Raw genomic sequence first — 26,080 nt, forward strand, 5'->3', positions numbered from 1 at the left:
CCAAATTGGCCTCTATGTAGAAGGTTCAAAAATGAACAGAAAATTCAATTCAATGGAGATGGCAAAAGTTTTAAACAGAACATTAACTACACACAACTGAGCAGTCAGAGATTGAGACAAACTAGGAATTTTGTATTAAGTGCCCTTGCCTATACTGAGCACACCTACTGCTCACTGGCAATCAACTAAAATGTGATTAAACTGCTGAAGGTCAAAACTAAGCAGGAAACCAGTGAGGATTTGAACTCTGAAGAACTGCACTCCGAAACAGCCTAACCCATTATCACTTCAGAGGAAAAAAGAAAAATAATGCAGATGCTGGAAATCTGAAGTAAAACAGAAATTACTGGATCAGGCAATATCTGTGAAGAGAGAAGAGGTGTTTCAAGTAAATGACCATTCATCATAACTGAACTTGATCCAATGTGTTGACACATCATTGCAGCCAACTTCTCATTTATTTGTACTTCTTTGAATTTAGTCTTCAGCATTCACTGCTCCTGATGCAGTCTCCTCTACATTGGGAACATAGTGACTGATCGTTTTGGTGAACACTGCAGTCTGTAAGTGAGACACCCAAGTTCCCGGTCATTTGTCGTCGAAATTCTCTGCCCAACTTCCATTATGACATCTCTGTCCTCAGCCTCTAACACTGCTCTAATGAAACTCAATGGAAATTTGAACAACTACACCTCACCTTCCCATTTATACTCCTGTGTCTGTGCTTTCAAAATTGCTTACAAGATTCTTCGTGCGATTTTAAGCCCCATTTTAATCTTTCACAAAACAAATTTTTCAAAAATCAAAATTAAAAAGTGACACGATTCAGTAATTTATACTTCCTAGCTTGCTGTCTATGAGAATATTTCAATGCAATTGGCTGCTTATCCTTCTTAACAATATAACTGCTACTGGATGCCTAGAGATCTCCTTGACTTGCTGCCGGGTTCAAACTGACATCAGTAAAAAGGAAATCAGATGTTAAATCTTTGAAGACAGCTTTCTTACAGATCAGCAACACGTTTGGTTCTTTTGCCACCAAAATCCATCCCATTGTTTTTGTTTTTCTTAATGTCAAGCTTGTTGTTGGCACTGAGCAACAATTCAGTCAAGATGGGGAAGACATTAGCAAAAACAAATAACTGTAAAGTCAAAAGTCGCATGTCTGAAAAAGGCAATGATTAACCAAGAAGCCGGGAAACAGTTGACCAGAATTCAGTAAAATGTGGGAAATCTTCATAGAATCATACAGTACAGAAGGAGGCCATTCGGCCCATCCCACTGGCCCCCTCCCCATAACCCATGCATTTCCCCTAGCTTCTCCCCCTGACACTAAGGGATAATTTAGCATGTCCAATCCACCTAACTGGCACATTTTTGGACTGAAAGTGACAAAATATTTACAGAGACCAAGTCTGAATTGGAAAACAGAAAACGATAAACCAAAATGTGCAGTTATTAGTAAAAAGGAGGAAATGCTGAAATAGATGTCAAAAGTAATGTTCAGAGATTAAGAGCATAGTAGGAAAAGGTTAATCAAGTGTATTTCTGAAAAAGGGCGCTGCCTTCTGATTGGGACCAGGAATTATTTTGGTTAATGATTTCCCATTGTGTATTTCCACTCCCGCCACCCCTATGCCAACTCCCACAATATGTACAATGGTTCCAGAGCGTGGCTCTGATTCTGTTGCATCCCCACCCAAAGTGATTTGTTGGACAACCTACCTTTGCTATGTGGCCCCAATCAAGAGACCAAAATGAAGACTTTATTGCTGGGTTCAGTGTGCCAACCCTGCTTTCTAACTTCAGATTGGAACATAGATCTCTGCCAGGTCAATAGCAGCTGAAAGTGATGGGGAGAGAAGTGCTGAGCCTGGATAATGTGACAGCAGTAATGCGGAAGACTGGTTTTCAATTCAAAAATCTGAAGACCCACCATCTGGGAAGCACCATTTGAGCTAGCCAGGGAGAAGGGCCACCCAATGATGTTTGAACAAACATGGTCGGCCACCAGGAATTCAAGTGGTAGGCCTGCAACCTTTCAAGGCCAACCTGGTAAAACCTCAGCCTTCAAGGTTGCCATCTGTTATCTTGCCTCAGTGACTTATTTTCAGTTCACCAGCTCGCAATTTTGGGGCACTCCAGTCGGACACAATTTGCTCTGGAATACCAAGTCTCATTTGGCAGACCCCAGGATATCCTCTCTTGTTCCCCAATTCAGAACCCCTGGAACAGACAATGCGCAAGAGACAAAGAGACAAAATCAGGAGCTGTTCAGAAGGAAATCATCCATTTAACTGGTGAGGCCATAATTTAAGAGGATGCAAATTGACTACTAAAATCACTGTCGTCATTGAAAACCAAGGCTAGCAAAGTTCAACAGATGATGGACAGTGTGGTAGGGTTACCGGCCACTTCAGCATGATGTTGATTTTAATCAAAACACTGCAAACCACTGTGAAGGGTATGGGAACTGCAATCAGCAGATTCCCACCATCTCCCCATTACAGAGGCCCCAAGGCCACTGGGTTTAGGTTCCAACATACAATAGCTTCTCCTCTACACGTGGGACAGGTTCAATAATCAGATGACCAGAGTTACTGACTCAATCTCTGCAATTTCAGCTGTCTCTGTGCTGTGATCAGATTTGCTGCCACACAGAGTGATTGGCAGACAATGCCCCATTACAGGGGAATGTATGGAACAGGAACAAGCGGGCAGTGCTGTTTCTGAAGGTGACAGCACATTTAGACTTTCCAGAGACCTTTCCTCAATGAACGTAAATGTGACAGCAAACAGGCAGAGGCAGACTGTGATCAAGGACCAGATCAAGAGCATTTCACAGTAACTGAAAACCCATCCAGCTCAAATATGCCTGACTCTACAATCAGTATATAATCTGGTTATACAGCACATCAGAGATACATTATGAAGAACAATTCTACACACAGATCACATTTAAAGCAATAAAATGTATTTACACTAAAGCTATGCTGCATGCAGAGAATATTCTTGTTATGGTATCGGGTAGAATATCATCTGGTGACAAACGCAGCAAATTTAGCAGCTCAGTAGGAGGTAATGACATCGTAGGTGCAGGTATATTTGTGAGGGCATGTGAAGTTGTTACATTTCACAAACAGACAGGTTGTTCTATTAGAATCTTTCAGAACATCATGAGTGCAATTAATGACACCACTGGACTTTGTTCATTCAAAATAAAATAGTGCCCTTGTGTGCCATTATTGATTATCCACAGCAAAACTAATGAAATTTAGTGTCAGTCACTTAATTGAAATATCCTTGTGCTGCACTGATGTACTCTGCAGCAGCCTGGAATCAGCTTTCATCATAAAAGTGTAGGGAGTAAATGAGCTTGATGTCTACTGCTAGTTCTTTACTTTCCAAGTATTTACCTGCAATCATGATTGTAGCATGCAGCATAACTTTGTCTCTTTACTTTCCTGAGATCTATCTCACAGTAGGCAAGCCTAGGCAATTACACCTTAGCCTGTTTATATAATTAGGGGGGCAATGACATGTATGTGCAGATCTCATGTATTTCAATCTGACACAGAATCATAGGATGATACCACACAGGAGACCCTTCAGCCCACCATGCGGATGCCAGCTCTTTGATGAAGCTATGCAATTAATCACATCCCCTGCTTTTTCCCCACAGCTTTTTAATATTTGTTCAAGTATTTTTTCAATTCTCTTTGAATCTGCATCCATCACCCCTTCAAGGCAGTGCATCAAAACTACTGATTGTGAAATCTCCATTTAAGTTCCTCTATTCTAAAAGAGAATAACTCCAGCTTTTTCATGCAACTGGAATCCTCAAATTTGGCGATGATGATGATGATGCCAGATTCTTCACAGGCGAAGATCATGAGAAGGTCCATCTCTGGTAGTTGGAATGATCGTTGGTAACTGAAGAGATTAATCTTGATCTTCAGGCTCTTGAGCAGTTGAAAAACAGGAACTCCTGGGTTGGAGAGGCCGTGCTATAAGTGACTTCTTACATTGTCTCCCATTTTCTTCAGCAGCCTCGCATCTGTTTGTTTTGAACTTGTAGATTGCTTTCCTGGTTGTTGCAAACAGCTGTTAGCAGCCTCCTACACCCAAACCTGCTGGTCAATGTCAGCCAGCATGACCTGCCTTGCTGATAACAACTGCCCTGTATAACGATGTATAATGAATAGTTTGCCAGACACACTTCAACAGACAGCCAAAAGAGCTGTTGGCCTTGGACAGGCGATTGTCTATGTTCATGTAGACAGTGGCACCATTTGAGATAATACTACCGAGATAGGTAAACTGTTCTATTGAATTGAGGTTGTTGCTGTCGATACTGATTTGCCCTGGACTGTTACTTCTTCAGGGATATGGCTGGTACAGCACTTCTGTTACCTTCAGGCTAACAGCAAGGCCAAATGCATTTGTTACCTCAGAGAAACAGTTTACAATGAATTGCATTGCCTTCAATTCAAGGGAACAATAATCAGCAAACAGAAGTTCCACAGATGTTTTGCTGTGGTTTTCGTATATGCCAATAGTTACTTCAGGTTGAAGAGACTGACACCTGTTCGCAAGTGGATAATTACACTCTCTGTCAAGCCTGTCACTGCTGCCTGAAGCATCACACTGAAGAAAATAAAGAAAAGGGTTGATGCGAGAACATACACTTGCTCAACATCAATAGAGATAGTGAAGATGTCGGAGAGGACTCCATTCCACATGACCTGACCTTGCTGGCCTTTGTGCATTTGATGGCAAATAGTGACAAACCTTGGAGGGCACACCAGTGTAGAGAGCATCTCCCAATTTCCATCCCAATTGACCTTGACATGATCTATAACGGTAGCACACAGGCCCATGATTTATCCTCTACAATTCTCTTGGAGCTGTCTCAGCACATCTGTCTATAGTTCCCCTTTTGGGTCTGAATCTGCAGTGATCGTCAGGGAGGCTTTCTTCAACTATTGTCAGTACAAGACTTTATACAGGGAGACAATCACTGCATCTCAACCGTGCTACCATTCCAGTCAATCTCTTCTGTATTCCCTCCAAGTTTGGCATCCTCCCTGAAGTGTGGTGCCCAGAGGCCAAACCAGTAGTTTGTACTACTTTCCTGCTTTTGTATCTTAAAGTCAAGGATTCCAATTTGTTTAATTTAAAACAGCCTTCTCAACCTGCGCTGCCACCTTAAAAGATTAGTATACATACTACCCCAGGTCTCTTTGTTCCTGCATCCCCCTTAAATATGTACTATTTAATTCATAATCTCTCTTCTGAATTTTCCTATCAAAATCTATGACTACACACTTCATCCATGCTTAATTTCAGCCATATGTGTCTGTCGGTTTCATCAATCTATCCATGTCATTCTGTATTCTGATACTGACCTTCTCAGCAAGCACAAGTGCACACGTACACATGCACACAAATATTTTCATCTGTGCTACACTGTCCCTTCAATCTCATGAGCTTTCATTTTGTTAACAAGCTTATTTGGTGATACCTCGTCAAACTCCTTCTGAAACTCAAACACGAGACTCATCTGTTACTTCACAAAACTTGATCAAGGTAATCAAACACAATTTATCTTAACCAAATCTGTGTTAAGTTCTTTGCCAGCAACTTCTTTGAAATAGTGCAAATACAAAGAGATTCCATAAGGAGACCACTTGCCCAAATTTGTAGGCATGAAACCAAAAAATGGATAGCCTAAAACCTACCGCCATAAATTATCTGGCCACTGAGCTGACCAAACTTCACAAAGTAAAGAATTAATGGGGCAAAACAAAATAAAGCATTAAATGTCCAGATTGTCTTTTTAAATAATGTTTCATTCAAAAGCATAACTGTGAAACCACAATTTATATAAGTAATACAAAGGAATAGTACTGTTAGTATAAAAGGCAGGAATATCATTGAAACTATAATGACATCATGAATAATAAAAACTCGTCTATTCTTGGCCCACTATTCATCCAAAATGCATGCCAATTTCTAATCTCCACCTCTATTTTTGCTCCATTACATCCCTGGTGGGCTCATTCATGTAGCTTAATGGAGCTGAAAATCAGGATTCACGCATTTTCCATCTTTTCTGATGAAAACAAAAGTAACTAATTTTAAAATGTATACATCTTGGCAGCGATTTGCACCTGGGGGAAAATGAGAACAATACTGTAGTTACAGGGCATCTGACGGCGATTGTTAAATAGTAATACCAAGAAATTTAGAGGAATGAAAATTTTGCAGTGGTCTTATTTATAATTCACCCATCATATTTTCACCTTCCATTAGCATATACAGTAAAATTAGTATCTTACCCACAGAACCTTGTTTAGTCCAAATTTTGACAGAGGAGTCTGCTGCTGCTGAAGCGATCAGCAATTTTGGATGTTCATTCGAGCCAACAGTTTCATAAACAGCAGTCACAGCACACACAGCTCCTGAATGCCCTTCGAGCAGGGTGCAGGCTGCAAACTGAATAGCACAAGTAACGTAATTGATCATGCATAAAAACTGCATGTAACCATTGTTGTCAACTTTGCAACATAATACTAATAAAAATGGCAGAGGAAACATGGAGCAAGACCACAGTTGAACCTGTTGACAAGAATTTTAAATTTGATCTACTTAGGTACAGGGAGCCAAGACAGGTCAGTTGAGATTGAAGTGATAGGCATAAAGGAGACAGCAGGACAAAAGACTGGTGTTCTGGATGAATTGCAGTTGATGAAGGTACAGATCAAGTTACTGGGAGAGAGGCATTGAAAAGTCCAGAAGCAACGAAGACGTGGCTAAAGGTTTCACTGAAGTTCGGGTTAAAGTAGGCTCAGAGGCAGGAAAAGCTATCAACATGGCAGTAGGAGTGGGAACAAGACAGCTCTGGGTTGAATAGAACACCAAGAATGTGTATCACCTAATTTAGAACAATCAAATAGCTGGAAGGAGCTGGAACGGTGAGGAGGAAAGACAGTGGATTTGATGGCAAATGTAGAGTGTGTTTAAAAATTATATCCTCAACCTTTCCAATGTTCAATTGCAGGAATTTATGACCCACCCACAACAATGTCAGACAGGCACAGAGTTGGTAATGAGATTGGGAGAAATGTTGAAGAGGTGAAAGTGAATGTTCTTTGTATAGATGTGAAAGCTGACCAAATGGTGTCACCAAGGGGTAGCATGTCAATGAGGAACAGGAGGAAATTTTGGGGAATTTTAAAGGTGATGGTATAGTAGCTGGAGAAAATGCCATTTTAGAGATGGGCTATTTGTATAGGGACAGGTTGGACTGGACAGCGAAAGGAATGTGGTCCAATATCATACTCACTACACTACTCATCATATCATTCACTAGTACTTAAAAAAAAACTGTGCTTCAAAATTATTTTTCCTACTAAGAACATAAGAAAATAAAGTTATTGAACAACTTTAACCATGTTGTTCCTAAATTTTATTAAAAATTTGGAATTATATAAATTTCTGACATCAATTTTGTCCGTCCTGTTTTTGTTACCAATGACTGCGATAAAGTAAAAAGACATTTTCCTGCAAAAATGTTATTTCTAAATTTGCTAGTGAGGATTGAACATAAATGTTAGCTGCTTTCGAATCTAATGACTCACCTTAAAATTCTGCAACTCCCAAACAATCAGACAGTTATCAGATCCTCCAGACACAAGTTCTGTCTCGGGACCTAGAACAAAAAACAGTTGACTCATCAATTCACCATTCACTTTTAAGTTGAGTAAACAAAAGAACCAGATATTCTCGCATTTCTGCAAAACATCAATAACAAGGGGCATTGCTTTATGTACAAACTACTTTTATCAAACACATTATTACAGTTTGTAAATTTCTTGAAAATGTCTTGGTTTAGCAAGGAGCAGGATACTTCCAAAATCAAGAGGAATTTAACTTATGGGGAACTCAAATTTTGCATACTTGCAGTGCCAGCCTTACTCAGATTTCCAAATGAAATGTTAATAGGGTGATAGGGCACGAAGGTGAGAGGAGTCTCGTAAGGATTATAAGCACTAGCATAAACCAGTAGGGTCAATGGGCTGTTTCTCTATTGCAAATGTATACTTCTACATAAATTTGCGGTTAACTCAATAGTACATAGAAAACTGAGAATTGATTTCTGGAATTCAGACTACAAGGTTCATTATTTTTTAATTAATTTATGGGATGTGGGTGTCACTGGCTAGGTAAGGAATTATTGCTCATCCCTAATTGCCAGTGAGAAGATGGTGGTGAGCTACCTTCTTAAACCGCTGCAGTCCATGTGGTGTAGGTATATCTACAGTGCTGATAGGGAGGAGGTTCCAGAATTTTGACCCAGTGGTAGTGAAGGACCAACAATTTAATTCCAAGTCAGAATTCTGAGCAACTAGAAAGGGAATTTTCCGGTTGTGTTCCCATGCATCTGCTGCCCTTGACCTTTTAGATGGTAGTGGTCATGGGTTTGGAAAGTGTTGTCTAAGGAATCTTGATGAGTCCTTGCAGTGCACTGTGTAGATGGTACATACTGCTGCCACTGTTTGTCGGTGGTGGAGGGATTTAATGTTTATGGAGAGGCAGCAATCAAACAGGCTGCTTTTTCAGAGATGGTATTGAGCTTCTTGAGTGTTGTTGGAGCTGCACTCATCCAGACAAGTGGAGATATTCCATGACACACCTGACTTGTGACTTGTAGATGGTGGACAGGCTTTGGGGAGCCAGGAGATAAGTCACTCACTGCAGACTTCCCAGCCTCTGACCTGCTCTTATAGCCACATTATTTATATGGCTGGTCCAGTTCAATTTCTAATCAATGGTAACCTCCCGGATATTGATATTGGGAGACTTAGCGATGATAATGCCTTTTATGATAAAGTCAGATTCTCTCTTGTTGGGAGATGGTCATTGCCTGGCACTTGTGTGCACGAATGGTACTTGTCACCCCAAGCCTAGACATTGTCCAGATCTTGCTGCATTTGGACACGGACTGTTTCAGTATTTGAGGAATCATGGATGGTGTTAAGCATTGTCTAATCATCAGTGAACATATGACTGTAGAGGTTATTGGAGCAGCTGTAGATGGTTGAGCTTAGGACACTAACCTGAGGAACTCTGGCAGTAACGTGCTGGATCTGAGACGATTGACCTGCAACCACCACAACCACCTTCCTTTGTGCCGGTCCATGTACTGCCCCCCCCCCCCCCCCCCGTCAGCTCTTTTCTCCCCAGACAGATGCTGCCAGACCTGCTGAGATTTTCCAGCATTTTCTCTTTTGGTTTCAGATTCCAGCATCTGCAGGATGCTTTTATTTATTGAGAATGGCGATATTTGTAGAGCCTCATCTTCCGGTGAATTGTTTAATTGTCCAATGGAACCTGCAGGAGCTGTTGCATTACATCTTGTAACTAGTACACAATGCTGCCATGTATACCGGTGTGGATGGAGTGAATGCTGAAGGAGATGGATGGGGTGTCAATCAAGTGGACTAATTTAAAACATAGCTTTGTGCATGCGAACTAGGCTATTTAAGTTAACAAGCACCTTGGGATGTTTTATGTTTCATTAAGTTAAAGATGCTTTTTTTTAGCCAATACAAATACCCGAAGCCATGCGTTAGTCTTCGGTTTAAGGTGATTAGTCCATGGGTCAGTAGAGGAGGCACTCCTCGACACTGAGCAGCATAGATCATGTATTTCCACAAGTGCATAAGGGGTTTGTACTGAGACGCCAGTGATGAAGGTTGGATACACATGGGCCTTGGCCTGTCCTGAACCTGATTAACAAGGACCACTCTCTCTGTGGTAGTTCAGAGCCTGCTACTTAAGAAATGGGGTTTGTCACAAGGAATTTGTTCGTGACTTCAAGTGCTTCCCATTCCTTGATCCAAAGAACATTTGCTAATAGATCTTGCTCAGGAAGTGTTCCACATGGAGCTCTAAGTAGGAAGGCAGGCAGTAGGACATCATGGAGATGCAGCAAGGATGGTTTCAACTAACTTGCGTGTTTTCGACAATTGGTGGATGCCCGGGGCAGTGATGTTTGCTTGGACAGGAAGCTGGTGAAGGGTGTTGGGTGGAGAGTTGCAGTTAAGATTTGCATTCAGTCAAGGGTGAACAAGATTTTTGTCTCCTGACCTTTACCAGACAGGTACACAGTACTGTTGCAGAGTATGAAAACATCGGTGTTGAGGTCCTGAGTGTTGTGGCCCACACAAATCTAGCAAGTTTGTTTGGTAGATTGTTTCTGGTTTTGACATTTGCTGCTGTTTTCTTCAGATGTTCCCAGGAGGACAGAATTCTATCGAGAGTCACTCCCAAGTGTGGTGGGTTGGGTACATGCTTTAATCTCGAGCCATCCATGTAGATATGCAGTGCTTTGTTGGCACTGGCAGTGTAGAAGTGGAATATACTGGATATGGTTTTACAGAGATTTACCGTGAGGCACAATGTGTGCTGCAGCAGTTTGTCAACTTTGTAATGTCTTTGTTAAGGATCTGGTCCAGAGTGCAGAAGAATAGAACTTGGATGGTACAACAGATGTCAACAGCATAGGTGAACCTGTGGGACATGGTTCTTGGTGGGTCATTTGTATATATATCTAACAGGATTGGGGGTGGTACCGAGTCCGCTGATAGTCCGCCGGCCTGTCATCTCCATGTACTTCTCTCTTGCCAAGGTAGAGCCTGAAACGTTTGTCGTAAAGGAGAGTTTCAACAGACTGTCCCGACTCAGGTTGGAAGCACTCTGAACAACTTTACCTGATTTCAGAATGTTTTGGAAGCCATTGCGATGTTGGTGGTGAGTGTCAGAATGCCAGGCAGGGGTCAACAGATCAGCATTCAAGTCTTACCCTTGTCAGTACCCAGGCACCCCTGGAGAAACTAACAACCCTACCAGCAGACTGAATTGCGAGAGAAAATTAAACGACTCTAAAAGAGCTCCTTTGCAGAATCCTAATACCACTCCCCACCCCCCTCCCACTCCCACTCCCTCCTCCCTCAACAGCCCCTGGCCCTCGTCCCGTCAGTCTCAACACTGAGCAGACGTCTGGGTTTATTGTAATAAGGCATGCTCGCTGAACCTTACAAATTAACGTGAGGATCTGTCGGCTGCCAAGTGAAACTCATTGGATGTCTTGCCACCCAACATGCCATCAACATCACTTGCATACAACAGACCCATCTTGCAGCTGTGCTAGATGTTGTTTAACTTGAGAATAATGCTTAACCATAGCATTTTCCTGAAATTTCTTAAAATCATATTCTTTGCTGAGAAATACCAAACTATGAGCTAAGATAGGCAACCCAATTGGAGGTCTGATTTCAAAATGATGGCCCTGCCAATGTTGGGAGTTACAAGTTGTGAACTTTACGATGTCAAAACTACATGTTATGGATTTTTGATTCAATTTCTTCACAATAAAATGCTCACTTTGCCTCCCATCCATCGGTACTTACCACAATCATCTCGATGAGCCCACTGCACACAGTTAACTCTGCCTTTGTGTCCATTCAGAGTTTCGGTCACTTTTATTTTCTGTTGAATCAAAGACATTTAAAATAGCAAGAAAAGTTGTTGACTGGTCAGTTACAAGCACGAAAAGCTGTTACTGCAATTGCTCAGAGTGTACTATTCTAAATTTGGTCATACAGCAGGTACAGACCAATTGAAGAAGTAGGCACTCTCATGAGTCAGAGAGGAAAGTTAAAAGGCACAGTCCTTTACCTATCTGAGCATAAAGTTTGCCCCAACTTAAAATTCAAACGTTAGTTTATGGCACACATTTCTCCACTCAAAAGTATACGAATTCAAATATATTATGATCTCTATTTGCCCAATGTTCCTTTTCTGTCAGTGTAGTAACTAATTTTGCTTTGCTATTCATCAGAAATAGAATATGGTGTGTTCTTTTCTTGGTTCTAAATGTATTGTTCTGGAAAAGTGTCATTGCCCTTACTATCTGAGCTCTTCTGCTCCTTCTGGCTATGAAGAAATTTAAATATTATAACCACATCGTTCATACTACACGTGTCCCTCACTTCTCCAATTGTAAATCAAGCCACAAAATCACCAGCAGGTTGTCTGTGTACAACTTCTATCAGAACCTTGAATTGCCGTTCCTTAACTCTACCCCACTGCCTGATCACCCTTACCAAAATCCTTTGTGGGTGGGGGGGCTTAATATTTACATTCTTTCTTTCCCAACTTCCTTGTCCTCCCCAAATATCTTTTGAACTGGAATATTTAGCTGCCAATCATATCCAGGTTTTAGCCAGATCACTGCTTTGAACTGAATTTATGCTTCCAGTTCACTTTTACTTATATATGCAATTAAGTACAAAATCCATTTCCGATAACTGTTCCCACCATTCCCAAATACCCTGCTGATGCTCATCTAAAATCTTTTGACTTACCATTTCAAATGTTCCATACCCACACCCCTCACCAACTTAAATCTTTCTCCAAAGACATGAGTGCCTCTGCGGTTTCGATTAAAAAGCAATGTCTGTACTCAACTCTCCCGGGCACCAAGAATGGTCCCAGTATTTAAAATCCTTTCACAACCCTTTCTCAAATCAAATTCAGTGCTGTAGCTGATGGCTCATCTTTACAATGTTGCAGGGCTTCCTCGCTTCAGCATTTTTCTTCCTGTCAATGGCCTCTAAAGCAATCAACCAACTTTATATGCACTGATGCTGATAATTCAACTTGAAGTCCATAAATTTTCTGCAGATTTAAAGATTATTTCACTCGCGCAAAGGCAGTTAACAAATAGGAGGTATCAAAATTATCAAAGGCTTTAATAAAGTAAATAATGGAAAGCAAGTTTAGCAAATTGCTGAGTCAGTATAATGAGCATAAATCAATCATTAAAAAAGATCCAGTGTTAGATTATCATAAACCAGGCACTAATTATGTTTAGTGCAAACTTTAACAACTTTGCATTTATTTTGCACCTTTAATTGAATTAAACGCCTCAAGGTGCTTCACGGAAATATTATCAACCAAAATCCAATTCACAGGTGACCCAAAGCTTGGTCAAAGGAATAAAGTTTGAGGAACATCTTAAAGGGACAGAGAGATGGAATTGGGGACAGAATTCTAGACTCTAGGACAGCTGAAAGTACTACTGCCAAAGGAGGAGTGATTAAAATCAGTGATGTGCAAGAGGCCAGAATTTGAGGAGCACAAACATCTCAGAGGATTGTATGGTGTTAGAGAGATAGGGAGGAACAAGGCCATGGGGGAATTTGAAAACAAGCAAGAGAATTTTTACAAGGAACCGACATAACTCAATGAACAGAGGGTGCACGGGCTTGGGGTGAGTTAATCAGTCCTTATTGAAATCAAAAATGACTGAAGGGTTTTGATGAGCTCCTGCTCACGGAGGGCTGAAAATGAGATGCTGGTCAAGAGAATAATGAACTAATCAAATCTAGAGTTAACAAAAGGTATGGGGAAGATTTCAGCAGCAGATGAGCTGAAGCAGGACAAAGATGGCAGATGTTCTAGAAATGGAAGTAGGTGGTTCTAACAATCGAGTGAATATGGCGTCAACAGCCCATCCCAGCATAAAATAGGATGCCAAGGTTGCAAACAGTTGTGGTCAAGCAGAGTGATGGAGCTGGTGGCTAGAGAACAAACACAATGGCTTCCCAAATAATAGCTGGAGGAAACATCGTTCCATCCAGTGTGGCAGTCAGACAAGAGGCGTGACAAATCAAGCTCAATAGTGTGTGGAGAGATGATTGGGAGGTACAGCTGGATCAAAACTTACATCATGGCTTTGGATGATGTCACTGAATATTAACAGGCTGGGGCCAAGGATTACTCTTTGGGGGATTCCAGGCACAATAATGCAAGTGTATGAAGAGACTCCAGTCTGAATAATTCTCTGAACATAACTGGATAGATTGGAATGGAACCAGGTGGGGACAGTCCCACCCAGCTGGGTTACAGAGGAACAGCGTCAAGTGGGGAATGGTGTGGTCAAACATGTCAAAGACTGCAGACAGGTCTAGAATGATAAGGAGGGATATTTGCCACATCATATTCATATAGGATATCATTTGTGACTTCAATCCTGATTCACTGCTGTGGCACGTAGATAAAAAAAGTAAAAGAAAAGTTTATTTATTCGTCACAAGTAGGCTTACATTTACACTGCAGTGAAGCCACAGTCTGGCTCCTCTTCAGGTACACTGAGGGAGAATTTATCGTCACCAATTCACCTAACCTGCACATCTTTGGGCTGTGGGGGGAAACCAGGGCACCCGGAGGAAACCCACGCAGACATGGGGAGAACGTGCAAACTCCACACAGTGACCCAAGCCGGGAATCGAACCCGAGGTCCCTGGTGCTGTGAGGCAGCACTGCTCACCACTGTGCCACCATGCTGCCCAAGAGGAGTCCAAACACAGGCTGGATTTTAAAGGACGCCATACTTCCTACCCCTCCTCAAAACAATAAAAAGTCGGTCAGGAACCTGCCCACTCAAAAGCAAGCTGCCCTGCAGCAATTTTACACTGGGAGTAATGTTAATTAGCTCAGGTTGAGAGTTCTGCCCGCCATCTCAGGAAGAAATCCTTCCTCAGAGAGTCCCAGTACCATCAGCTTCAAGTGGTGACCACTGCTGGGACAACGGCAGGCTTCAAGGTAAGTCTGTGATACCTGTTAGACCTGGTTGGCAGTGGTGGGGAGGCCATGGGATGATTTGACGGGGTGGAGGGGGATTGCTGCAGGAATGAAGGGTAGGGATTTAGGAAGTGACAATGCATTCAAGATTGAAGATGGGGCGGTAGTTTGCAAAGGATGGAGGAGTCAAAGATAAGTTTTTGTTTTGAGCAGTGGTTGGATGATAGCAGATTTAAAGGGAAGAGACACAGTGCCTCAGGAGAAGAAAATACTAACATGGGACTCAAGAAGGGAAGTTAGGCAATCAGCAATTTGGTGAGATTTGAGTCAAGGCAGCAAGAGATCAGTCTTATGAACAAGATGAGATTGATGAGGAAATGAGGGAAAATAAGAAGCAAACCAGAGAAAAATGCAGTTTCAAGGCTAGCGCCGAGGGAGGGAGTTCAGGAGAAGTATGGCCGATTGATTTAAGTTACTGAGATCTAACATAGGCAAGACTAGAAAAGAGGACCTGTTTGGGGACTATCAAGCACTAGGAACTAAATTAAAGAATAGGTCCTCAGGATTATAATCTCTGGATTACTACCCAAGCCATGTGCAAATTGGCACAGGGTTGAGAAAATTAGGGAAGTGAACACATGGCTAAAGGAATGGTGAGGGAAAGAGGGGCCCCATTTCATGGGGCATCACATCAGTATTGCAACAGGAGGGGTCTGGGACGGTCTTCACCTGAACCGATCTGGGACCAGTGTTCTCGCGGAAAGGATAAATAGGGTGGTCACAAGGACTTTAAACTAGCAAGTCGGGGGGATGGGAAGTATAACGGTTAATGGAAAGCAAAGCAGCAGGTTAGCATGTGGGGAGAAGGTTTCAACTACATCGAAAATAAGGAAAAAAGTTAAAAGGAAGAACAACTCGGGAGATGTTATTTGTTAGGATTCAAAAAGAAGGAACAAAAACTAGCATAAGGGCACTTTATCTGAATGCTCGTAGCATTCGAAACAAGGTAAATGAGTTTTCGGCACAAATAATTGCAAATGAGTATGATTTGGGGGCCATTCCAGAGACATGGTTGCAGGATGGTCATGACTGGGAGCTAAGTATCCAGGGGTATCAGACTGTTTGGAAGGACAGTCAGGAAGGTAAAGGAGATGGTGTAGCTCTGATATTTAAGGATGACATCAGGGCGCTAGTGAGAGATGATATAGGTTCTATGGAAAAGAAGGTTGAATCCATTTGGATGGAAATTAGAAATAGTAAGGAGAAAAAGTCACTGATAGGCATAGCTATAGGCCACCAAATAATATCATGATGGGGCGAGAAATAAACAAAGAAATAACGGATGCATGTAAAAATGATACAGCAATTATCATGGGGGACTTTAATCTGCATGTTGATTGGTCAAACCAGGTCGGTCAAGGCAGCCTTGAGGAGGAGCTCATAGAATGTATCCGCGCTAGCTTTCTTGAACAGTATGTAATGTAACCTACGAGGGAGCAAGCTTTCCTAGATCTGGTCCTGTGTAGTGAGACAGGAATCATTAATGATCTTATGGTTAGGGATGCTCTGGGAAGAAGCGATCACAGTATGGTTAAATTTAAAATACAGATGGAGCGTGAGAAGGTAAAATCCAATACCAGTGTCTTGTGCTTAAACAAAGGAGACTACAAAGGGATGAGGTGGCTATGGTAGACTGGGAGCAAAAGCTTTAAGGTGGGACAATTGTGGGACAGTGGAGAACTTTCAAAGCGATTTTTCACAGTGCTCAGCAAAAGTATGTACCAGTGATAAGGAAGGACTGTAGAAAAAGAGATAATATCTAATGGATATCTAAGGAAATAAAGGAGGGTATCAAATTGAAAGAAAATGAATACAAAGTGGCAAAGATTAGTGGGGAACTAGAGGATTGGGAAATCTTTAAAGGTCAACAGAAAGTCACGAGAAAAGCTATTAAAACAAGTAAGATGGATTATGAGAGTAAACTAGCTCAGAATATAAAAACAGATAGCAAAAGTTTCTACAAAGATACCAAATGAAAAAGAGTGGCTAAAGTAAACATTGGTCCTTTAGAGGATGAGAAGTGGGATGTAATAACACGAAATGAGGAAATGGCTGAAGCATTGAACAGGTATTTTGTGTCAGTCTTCACAATGGAAGACACAAATAACATGCCAAAAATCGATGTCAAGAAGGCTATGGCAGGTGAGGACCTATAAATTATCAAAGACGTAGTGTTGGACAAACTAATGGGGCTAATGGTAGACAAGTGTCCTGGCCCTGATGGAATGCATCCCAGGGTACTAAAAGAGATGGCGGGGAAAATAACAAATGCTAGTGATAATTTACCAAACTTCGCTGCACTCTGGGATGGTTCTTGCACATTGGAAAACAGCAAATGTGATGCCACTGTTTAAAAAAGGAGGTAGACAAAAGATGGGTAACTATAAGCCGGTTCGCTTAACTTCTGTAGCAGGAAAAATGCTTGAATCTATCAAGGAGGAAACAGCATGACACCTCGATATAAATTATCCCATTGGGAAGACACAGCATGGGTTTATGAAGGGCAGGTCATGTTTGACTAATTTGGTGGGATTCTTTGAGAACGTTATGTGGGAAGTGGACAATGGGGAACCTGTGGATGTGATGTATCTGAATTTCCACAAGGCATTTGACAAGGTGTCACACAAAAGACTGCTGCATAAGATAAAGGTCCACAGTGTTACGGATAATGCATTAACATGGATAGAGGATTGGTTAACAAACAGAAAGCAAAGAGTGAATGGGTGTTTTTCTGGTTGGCATCAGTGACTAGTGGTGGGCCTCAGGGATCAGTGCTGGGACTGCAATTGTTTACGATTTCCATAGGTGATTTGGAGTTGAAGATCAACTGTGGTGTGTCAAAGTTCACAGATAACACTACGATGAGCGGCAGAGCAAAGTGTGCAGAGGACGCTGAAAGTCTGAAAAGGGATATAAATAGTCTAAGAGGGTGGGCAAGGATCTGGCAGATGGAGTACAATGTTGGTAAATGTGTGGTCATCCATTTTGGTAGGAATACCAAAATGGACTATTATTTAAATGGTAATAAATTGCAGCATGCTACTGTGCAGGGGGACTTGGATGTCCTTGTGCATGAATCACAAAATGTTGGCTTGCAGGTGCACTGGGTAATTAAGAAGGCAAATAGAATTTTGTCCTTCGTTACGAGAGGGATGGAGTTTAAAAACAGCAAGGTTATGTTGTAGCTGTCTAAGGTGCTGGTGAGGCCACACCTGAAGTACTGTGTACAGTTTTGGTCTCCTTACTTGAGGAAATACTGGCACAGAGGAGATTCACTAGGTTGATTCTGGAGTTGAGAGGGTTGGCTTATGAGGAGAGACTGAGTAGGCTGGAGCTATACTCATTGGAATTCAAAAGAATGAAGGGAGATCTTATAGAAACATATAAGATTATGAAGGGAATAGATAAGATAGAAGCGGGGAAGTTATTTCCACTGGCAGGTGAAACTAGAATTAGGAGGCATAATCTCAAAATAAGGGGGAGCAGATTTAGGACTGAGTTGAGAAGGAACTTCTTCATCCAAAGGGTGTGAATCTGTGGAATTCCCTGCCCAGTGAAGCAGTTGAGGCTACCTCACTAAATGTTTTTAAGGCAAGGATAGATTAACTTTTGAACAGTAAAGGAATTAAAGGTTATGGTGAGCGGGCGGGTAAGGTGGAGCTGAGTTCACGAAAAGATCAGCCATGATTTTATTAAATGGCGGAGCAGACTCGAGGGACCAGATGGCCTACTCCAAGTTCTTATGTTCTAATATTCTTATCTTGCTTTGCACAATTTTCTGCTATATTTCATTGGAACAGTAGCTTCAGTTCAAAAGTGTTTCATTGGTGATATCCTAAGTTTTCAAAAGGTGCCAAATAAATGCAATCTTTTTGTTAGCAAATAGAAAAAATTACATTTGCTGGCATTTTCCTGAACCGATACAAAATAAGAATAAGGAGCAGGAGCAGTCAATTCAGCCCCTCAAGCCCACTCCCCAATCCAATACGATTCAAGACACTAGTTAGACTTCAGCTGGAATGTTGTACCCTGTTCTGGGCGCCTCATGGTTCCAGGAATTAGAAATTTCGGGTATGAGAGCTGGAGAGGTTGGGACTATTCTCCTTGGACAGAAGAAAGACTAAGAGGAGATTCAATAGGTCTGTTCAAAATCATGAGAAGCTTGACAGAGTAGATTGAGATCAACAACTTCTGCTTGTAAAATGATCAAGAATAAGAGGGCACAGATTTAAAATGATTTACAAAAGAAGCAAATGTGATGCAAGAAAAAAAAACTTTTCCACACAGTGGTTCAGATCTGGAATACACTGCCTCAAAGTGTGGTGGAGGCAGGTTCAATCAAGGCATTGAAAAGGACATTAGATGATCACTTGAAAAGAATGAATGTGCAGGAGTATGGGGTCAAAGCAGGGGGATTGCACTAAATTAAGATGCTTGTTTGGAGAGCTGTTACAGACACAATAGAACTAAATGGTCTACTTCTGCACTGTAACAATTCTGTCATTCTCAAGTAAACAAATTGTTGGAAATTCACGAAAATTCATCAACATCATTTCGCAGCATTTCATATGTACGCATCTAAAGTATGCATGTAGATGACACTTTGTCAGAGCTCTGAGGAAGGGTCATCCAGACTCGAAACATTAGCTCTATTCTGCTCAGATGCTGTCAGACCTGCTGAGATTTTCCAGCATTTTTCTGTTTTTGTTTCAGATTCCAGCATCCGCAGTATTTTGCGTTTAACCTGCTGCAAAATGTAAGAGTGCATTCTGTGCGAATAGAGCACAGCCGACACACTTAAAAATGTCAATCTTAGTTTGAAAGGAAAGAAAGGCAATTATTTTGTTTTTTTATTATTTTGATCCGGATATTCCAACAGAGTTGATTCTATTCCTCAGCAATTGGTCCATTGAGACCCCGCCCCACATTGCTCAGATTGACAAGCTGTTCCCTCCCAGAGCCGCACACTCGGCATCTCCGACACTTCAAACTATTTTAACCTTTACCTCCGGGTGGTAAATCACAACCGAGCGGCAGCTGCCCAACGCCACTCGCCCTCCTCTGCCCCAAGACAGCGCGTGCGGAGTCCGGTTCGCACAGCGCGCAACGTGAGCAGTCTCCACGGGCGCCGCCATCTTCGCTCCGACCCTCACCTCTGACCCCCCAGCTGCGCCGGGTCGGAGGACACGCGTGCGCACTGACGTTTGCGTTCCCGCGCAGCGTGGGAAGCGGAGTCTGCGCACTGGAGAGTGTGACAGATACAGTCAGCACGTGGGTGCTGTGTTTACAAAGCTGCAACATGCGCCTCGCAGACAGAGCTACAGTCAGGGTGCACAGTGTAGAGATATATGTCAACCCTGTCAGCTTATAAATGAAGCAAAACATTTTTCAACAATAAGACATTTTCTATTTCAAGCATAACCCAACATAGATTGGCAGCCCATAGAAACAAACTACTGCGGATGCTGGAATCTGAAACCAAAAGAGAAAACGCTGGGAAATCTCAGCAGCTCTGGCAGCATCTGTGAGCGGAGGTAATGCATTTTGGAAGGTCTAATACAGATAGGAAATACACAGTAAACGGCAGAATCCTTAAGAGTATTGATAGGCAGATGGATCTGGGTGTACAGGTACACAGGTCACTGAAAGTGGCAACGCAGGTGGAGAAGGTGGTCAAGAAGGCATATGGCACGCTTGCCTTCATTGGCCGGGGTATTGAGTTTACAAATTGGCAAGTCACGTTGCAGCTTTATAGAACCGTAGTTAGGCCGCACTTGGAATATAGTGTTCAATTCTAGTCGCCACACTACCAGAACGATGTGGAGGCTTTGGAGAGGGTACAGAAAAGATTTACCAAGGTGGGCGGCACAGTAGCACTGTGGTTAGCACTGCTGCTTCACAGCTCCAGGGACCTGGGTTCGATTCCCGGCTTGGGTCACTGTGTGGAGTTTTAACATTGTCCTCGTGTCTGCGTGAGTTTCCTCCGGGTGCTCCGTTTCCTCCCACAGTCCAAAGATGTGCGGGTTAGGTTGATTGGCCATGCTAAATTTAAAAATTGCCCTTAGTGTCCTGAGATGCGTAGGTTAGAGGGATTAGTGGGTAAATCTGTAGGGATATGGGGGTAGGGCCTGGGTGGGATTGTGGTCGGTGCAGACTCGATGGGCCGACTGGCCTCTTTCTGTACTGTAGGGTTTCTATGATTCTATGTTGCCTGGTATGGAGGGCATCAGCTATGAGGAGAGGTTGGAGAAACTTGGTTTGTTCTCACTGGAGCGACGGAGGTTGAGCGGCGACCTGATGGAAGTCTACAAGATAATGAGGGGGATGAACAGAGTGGATAGAAGCTTTTTCCCAGGGTGGAAGGGTCAATTACTAGGGGGCATAGGTTTAAGGTGCGAGGGGCAAGGTTTAAAGGAGATGTAAGAGGCAGATTTTTTACAAAGTAGTGGGTGCCTGGAACTCTTTGCCAGGGGAGGTCGTGGAAGCGGATACAGTAGGGACTTTTAAAGGCCATCTTGACAAATACATGAATAGGATGGGAATAGAGGGATATGATTCCCGGAAGGGTAGGGGGTTTTAGTTAAGTCGGGCAGCATGGTCGGTGCAGGCTTGGAGGGCCGAAGGGCCTGTTCCTGTGCTGTAATTTTCTTTGTTCTTTGAGAGAAAAGAGCTGATGTTTCGAGTCCAGATGACCCTTTGTCAAAGTTAAAAGGCTTAGAAAGTGGGAGATATTTATACTGCAGGCTGAGGGAATAAAAGATGAGTCATAGCCACAGAAACCAGGGGAAACGACTGCTAATAGCTGTCCACAAAGAGAATAAAGGGGTGAATGGCCAAACGCAGAGAAGCTGTAAGCTGAGATAGATGAATGGGACAGGGGTAGAATGTAGAAAAGGAGAAGCGGGGGAGAAAAGGTAAGGGAAGGGGGATGAAGTAGGGGGAAAGAGTGGGGGGAAGAAAAATGAAGAAAGACAATAAAGAAATAAAAGGTAGAGAACAGCAAAAAATTAAATAAAATAGAATGAAAACAAAGGGGGCCAAGGTGGGAGGAGAGCAAATCATCTGAAGTTGTTGAATTCCATGTTGAGACCAGAAGGCTGTAAAGTGCCGAGTCGGAAGATGAGGTGCTGTTCCTCCAGTTTGCGTTGAGCGTCACTGGAAAATTGCAGCAAGCCAAAGACAGACGTGTGGGCATGGGAGCAGGATCGTGTGTTAAAATGGCAAGCAATCGGAAGGTCAGGGGGCCTGATTCCGCACAGACCGCAGGTGCTCAGTAAAGCGATCACCCAGTCTACGCTTGGTCTCTCCGATATAGAAGAGACCACATTGGGAGCAGCGAATGTAATACACCAAATTGAAAGAGGTGCAAGTGAAACACTGCTTAACTTGGAATGAGTGTTTTGGACCTTGGATGGTAAGCGTAGAAGGGGTAAAGGGGCAGGTGTTACATCTTCTGCGATTGCAGGGGAAAGTGCCATGAGTGACAGGAGAGATGTTGGGGGCAGTGGAGGAATGGACTAGGTTATCCCGGAGGGAACGGTCTCTGTGGAATGCTGACAGAGGGAGTGAAGGGAAGATGTGTTTGGTGGTGGCATCACACTGGAGTTGGCGAAAATGGCGGAGGATTATACTTTGCATGCGGAGGTTGGCGGGGTGAAATGTGAGAACAAGGGGGACTCTATCCTTGTTCTGGGAGGGAGAGGGGCGGGTGAGAGGTATGGCGCGGGAGATGGACCGCACGCTGTTGATGGCCCTGTCGACAACTGTAAATGGGAATTCACGGTTGAGGAGAAAGGAGCACGTATTAGAAGCACCACCTTGGAAAGTGGCATCATTGGAACAAATGCGACGGAGGCTAAGGAGCTGTGAGAAAGGGTTGGCAGCCGGCTTGGTACCCCAGTAATGGCTTTATTCTCAGATTGATGACCTTATGAACAGTTATTTTGTGTCAGTCTTCACAGTGGAAGACACAAATAATGTCGAAAATTGATGACAAGAGGCTATGGCAGAAAGGACCTGAGAAACAATCATTATCACTAAAGAAGCAGTGTTAGGTAAGCTAATGGAGCTTATGTTAGAAGCTTATGTTAGACAGGTCTCCTGGCCCTGATAGTACTAAAAGCGATGGCCGGGAAAATAGCAAATGCACTTGTGGCAATTTATGAAAATTCGCTGGACTCTGGGGTGGTTCCAGCAGATTGGAAAACAGCAAATGTGATGCCACTGTTTAAAACAGAAGGTAGACAAAAGGCGGGTAACTATAGGTTGGTTACCTTAACTTCTGTGGTAGGGAAAATGCTTGAATCTATCATCAAGGAACAAACAGCGAGACATCAGGATAGAAATTGTCTCATTGGGAAGACACAGCATGGGTTCATGAAAGGCTGGACATGTTTAACTAATTTACTGGAATTATTTGAGGACATTATGAGCGCAGTGGACAATGGGGAACTGGATGTGATGTATCTGGATTTCCAGAAGGCATTCGACAAGGTGCCACACCAAAGGCTGCTGCATAAGATAAAGGTGCACGGCATTATGGATAATGTATTAGCATGGATAGAGGTTTGGTTAACTAACAAAAAGCAAAGAGTGGGGATAAATGGGTGTTTTTCTGGTTGGCGATCAGTGACTCGTGGTGTGCCTCAGGGATCAGTGTTGGGACCGCAATTGTTTACAATTTACATACATGATTTGGAGTTGGGGACCAAGTGTAGTCTGTCAAAATTCGCAGATGACACTAAGATAGTGATAGAGCAAAATGCAGAGGACAGTAAAAGTCTGCAAAGTGATAAAGATCGTTCAAGTGAGTGGGCAAGGTTCTGGCAGATGGAGTACAATGTTGGCAAATGTGAGGTCATCCAGTTTGATAGGAATAACAGCAAAATGAACTATTATTTAAATGGTAAAAAAATTGCAGCATGCTGCTGTGCAGAGGGACCTGGTTATCTGCTCTTTTATTTATTGAACAATTTACAAATACAAAAATACATTACACTTTCAAAATGCCATCTCACAATAACAAATTATAAAGATAACACCCGATATAACAGTGTCAACAATAAACATGCCATTATAAATACAATAGCACAAACAGCATAGCACAGTAACAAACAGTACGCATTGCAACCTTCCAAGGTTGCAAACAACTCACAATAACAATAAATCATCAAGTTATAATATAAACAGTACCGACAGCTAACGCTGTCCTTTAACCAATAACAAACAACTCCCTCACAATAAGAAAAGATTTGTTGTAAGTTATCTACAACTTTCCAGGGCATTGCCCTCCATGTTTTCCCCTTCCGAGGGTTCTGCTCTCGGGACTGCACTTCCGAGGCTGACCCCCCGGGGGTTACGTCATAGTACAGTAACAAACATCTCTGTCACAATAAAATGACCATTGTGAGTCATCTGCAACCCTCCAGGGTTTCATCCTCTGGATTTTCTCACCTCTGGATTTTCACCTTGCTAATTAGCTTCCTTGCTTCTAACCGGGGTTACTCTGTCTGGCGTTACTTTATCCGAGGGGTACACTATCCGGGCGACAGGCAATGATGGATTATAAAACAACAAATAATATTAACACAATTTTACAAGCAACCCGCTGCCTTGGTAAAGCAGCCAGCATAATTAAGGACCCCATGCACCCCGGACATTCTCTCTTCCACTTTCTTCCACCGGGAAAAATATACAAAAGTCTGAGGTCACATATCAACCGACTCAAGAACAGTCTCTTGCCTGCTGCCATCAGACTTTTGAATGGACCTACCTTGCATTAAGTTGATCTTTCTCTACACCCTAGCTATGACTGTAACACTACATTCTGCACTCTCTCGTTTCCTTCTCTATGAACGGTATGCTTTGTATAGCGTGCAAGAAACAATACTTTTCACTGTATACTAAACATGTGATAATAATAAATCAAATCAAAATCAAACTCTAATACGCTGGAAATAAAAATAAATCATCTGCAACCCTCCAGGGCCTGTTTTTCTATATTTTTGCAGAAGGAGAGGAAAACCAGAGGATAGCACTCCTGAAAGGTCAGACATAGTCCAGAGAAGCTGAAAAGACTGGAGAGGCAGCAGAAATCTGTAGTGTAGGGAACTGAGAATTGTTCAGTGCCCTTGTGAGGGTTAAAGTAGCTAAGAAAAAGCTACTTGAATTAATAAAGGCTAAGGTTGGGCTAATAAAGTCTAAGGAGGTTAAGGACAGATCAGTGGAATTTAAAACAAAGAAAATGGCCCGGAAACTGGGTTGGCAGTTATGTTTCTCTTGGAATTAAACAGAGACCAGGGAATTTCTAAAATAGGTAAAGAGAAAGTGAGGAAGTGGCCACACCCAGCTGGGAAGCCACTTGAAATTACAAAGACCAAAGATAGGCCAGCAGAAGTACAAAGAGCCAAGACAGAAACTGAGGAAGTTAAGAAGGACCAAAGTTAGACCAGCAAAAATAAAGGGTTGAAAAGGAGAAAATAAATAAGCCAGTAATCTGTTTAGCAACCAGCTTCATGGCAGTTTTAAACAGGCAAGGGGAATTCCCAAACAAGCAAGCAGATAGTAAGGGAGACCCTACCCAATTGAAGAACCACAAGGAATCCATCAGAACCCCTCCTTGGGGATAATAGTGTTGCAGAGGACATGGAAAAGGTTAGAGGAATGTCCATTCCCAAGACAAAGAAGCGAGCTAATGAACCAATGATCTGTTTAGCAGATAGCTTCATGGTGAATTTAAATAGGGAACAAGCAAGTTCCCAAACAGACCAAGAAAAGGTGAACGCGATGCCCCAATTAGTTGAAAAGTCACAAGGGTGTACAGCAGGAGCTGAACATCTACCTGAGGGCTGTGCTGTTCCAGAGCACATGGAACAGTTAAAAGGAAAACCCATTCCCATGACAAAGAGAAAAGGGAAAGTAACCTACCCCAAAGCAGGCAATACTTGCGGAGATCACAAGGGGAATGGCAGAGAAACCCATGCAGGGTGAACTACCGATAAGAAAGATAAAACAGACCAAGTTTTAAACCTCACTAGAATTGTGTTGATGAAAACTCACTAAAAGTGAAGCGCTGGACGAGAAACCACAATCCGTACAGGAGACAAAAATAATTTTATAGCCCACTAAGCTCAAGCAATCAGATGTGTAAAAGTGCTTGGATTTGACCAAATAAATTCATGAGTTATAGAGCTGCACAGCAAGGGATTAATTCCGATTCAAGTAGATCAGGTTTGCAGTCTGAAAAATTAGCATATTGAAAGCCTTTGTGAAAAACAACATGAAGATAGGGCCAAGGAGAAACACAGAATACCTCTACACATAACAGGGCAGTTTGGCTGTTAGTAAGAATCTGGGAGCTAACAGT

At 42.5% G+C, this 26,080-nt stretch overlaps 1 protein-coding gene across 1 annotated transcript in view; it reads right to left on the bottom strand.

Moving 5' to 3' along the window:
* The window catches only part of elp2 (elongator acetyltransferase complex subunit 2), a 138,040-nt gene extending 118,160 nt beyond the window's left edge, over nucleotides 1–19,880 (bottom strand). Inside the window, exons 1-4 of the mRNA XM_078237588.1 lie at nucleotides 19,722–19,880; nucleotides 11,478–11,556; nucleotides 7,644–7,714; nucleotides 6,342–6,498 (exon numbers count right to left, since the gene is read on the bottom strand). Coding sequence (XP_078093714.1) covers nucleotides 6,342–6,498; nucleotides 7,644–7,714; nucleotides 11,478–11,556; nucleotides 19,722–19,850 — 436 coding nt within the window. The 5' untranslated portion in view covers nucleotides 19,851–19,880. The remainder of the gene's footprint in view (nucleotides 1–6,341; nucleotides 6,499–7,643; nucleotides 7,715–11,477; nucleotides 11,557–19,721) is intronic.
* Nucleotides 19,881–26,080: the final 6,200 nt, after the last annotated feature.

Source organism: Mustelus asterias, chromosome 2, assembly GCF_964213995.1.
Source record: "Mustelus asterias chromosome 2, sMusAst1.hap1.1, whole genome shotgun sequence".
NCBI classification, from domain to species: domain Eukaryota; kingdom Metazoa; phylum Chordata; class Chondrichthyes; order Carcharhiniformes; family Triakidae; genus Mustelus; species Mustelus asterias.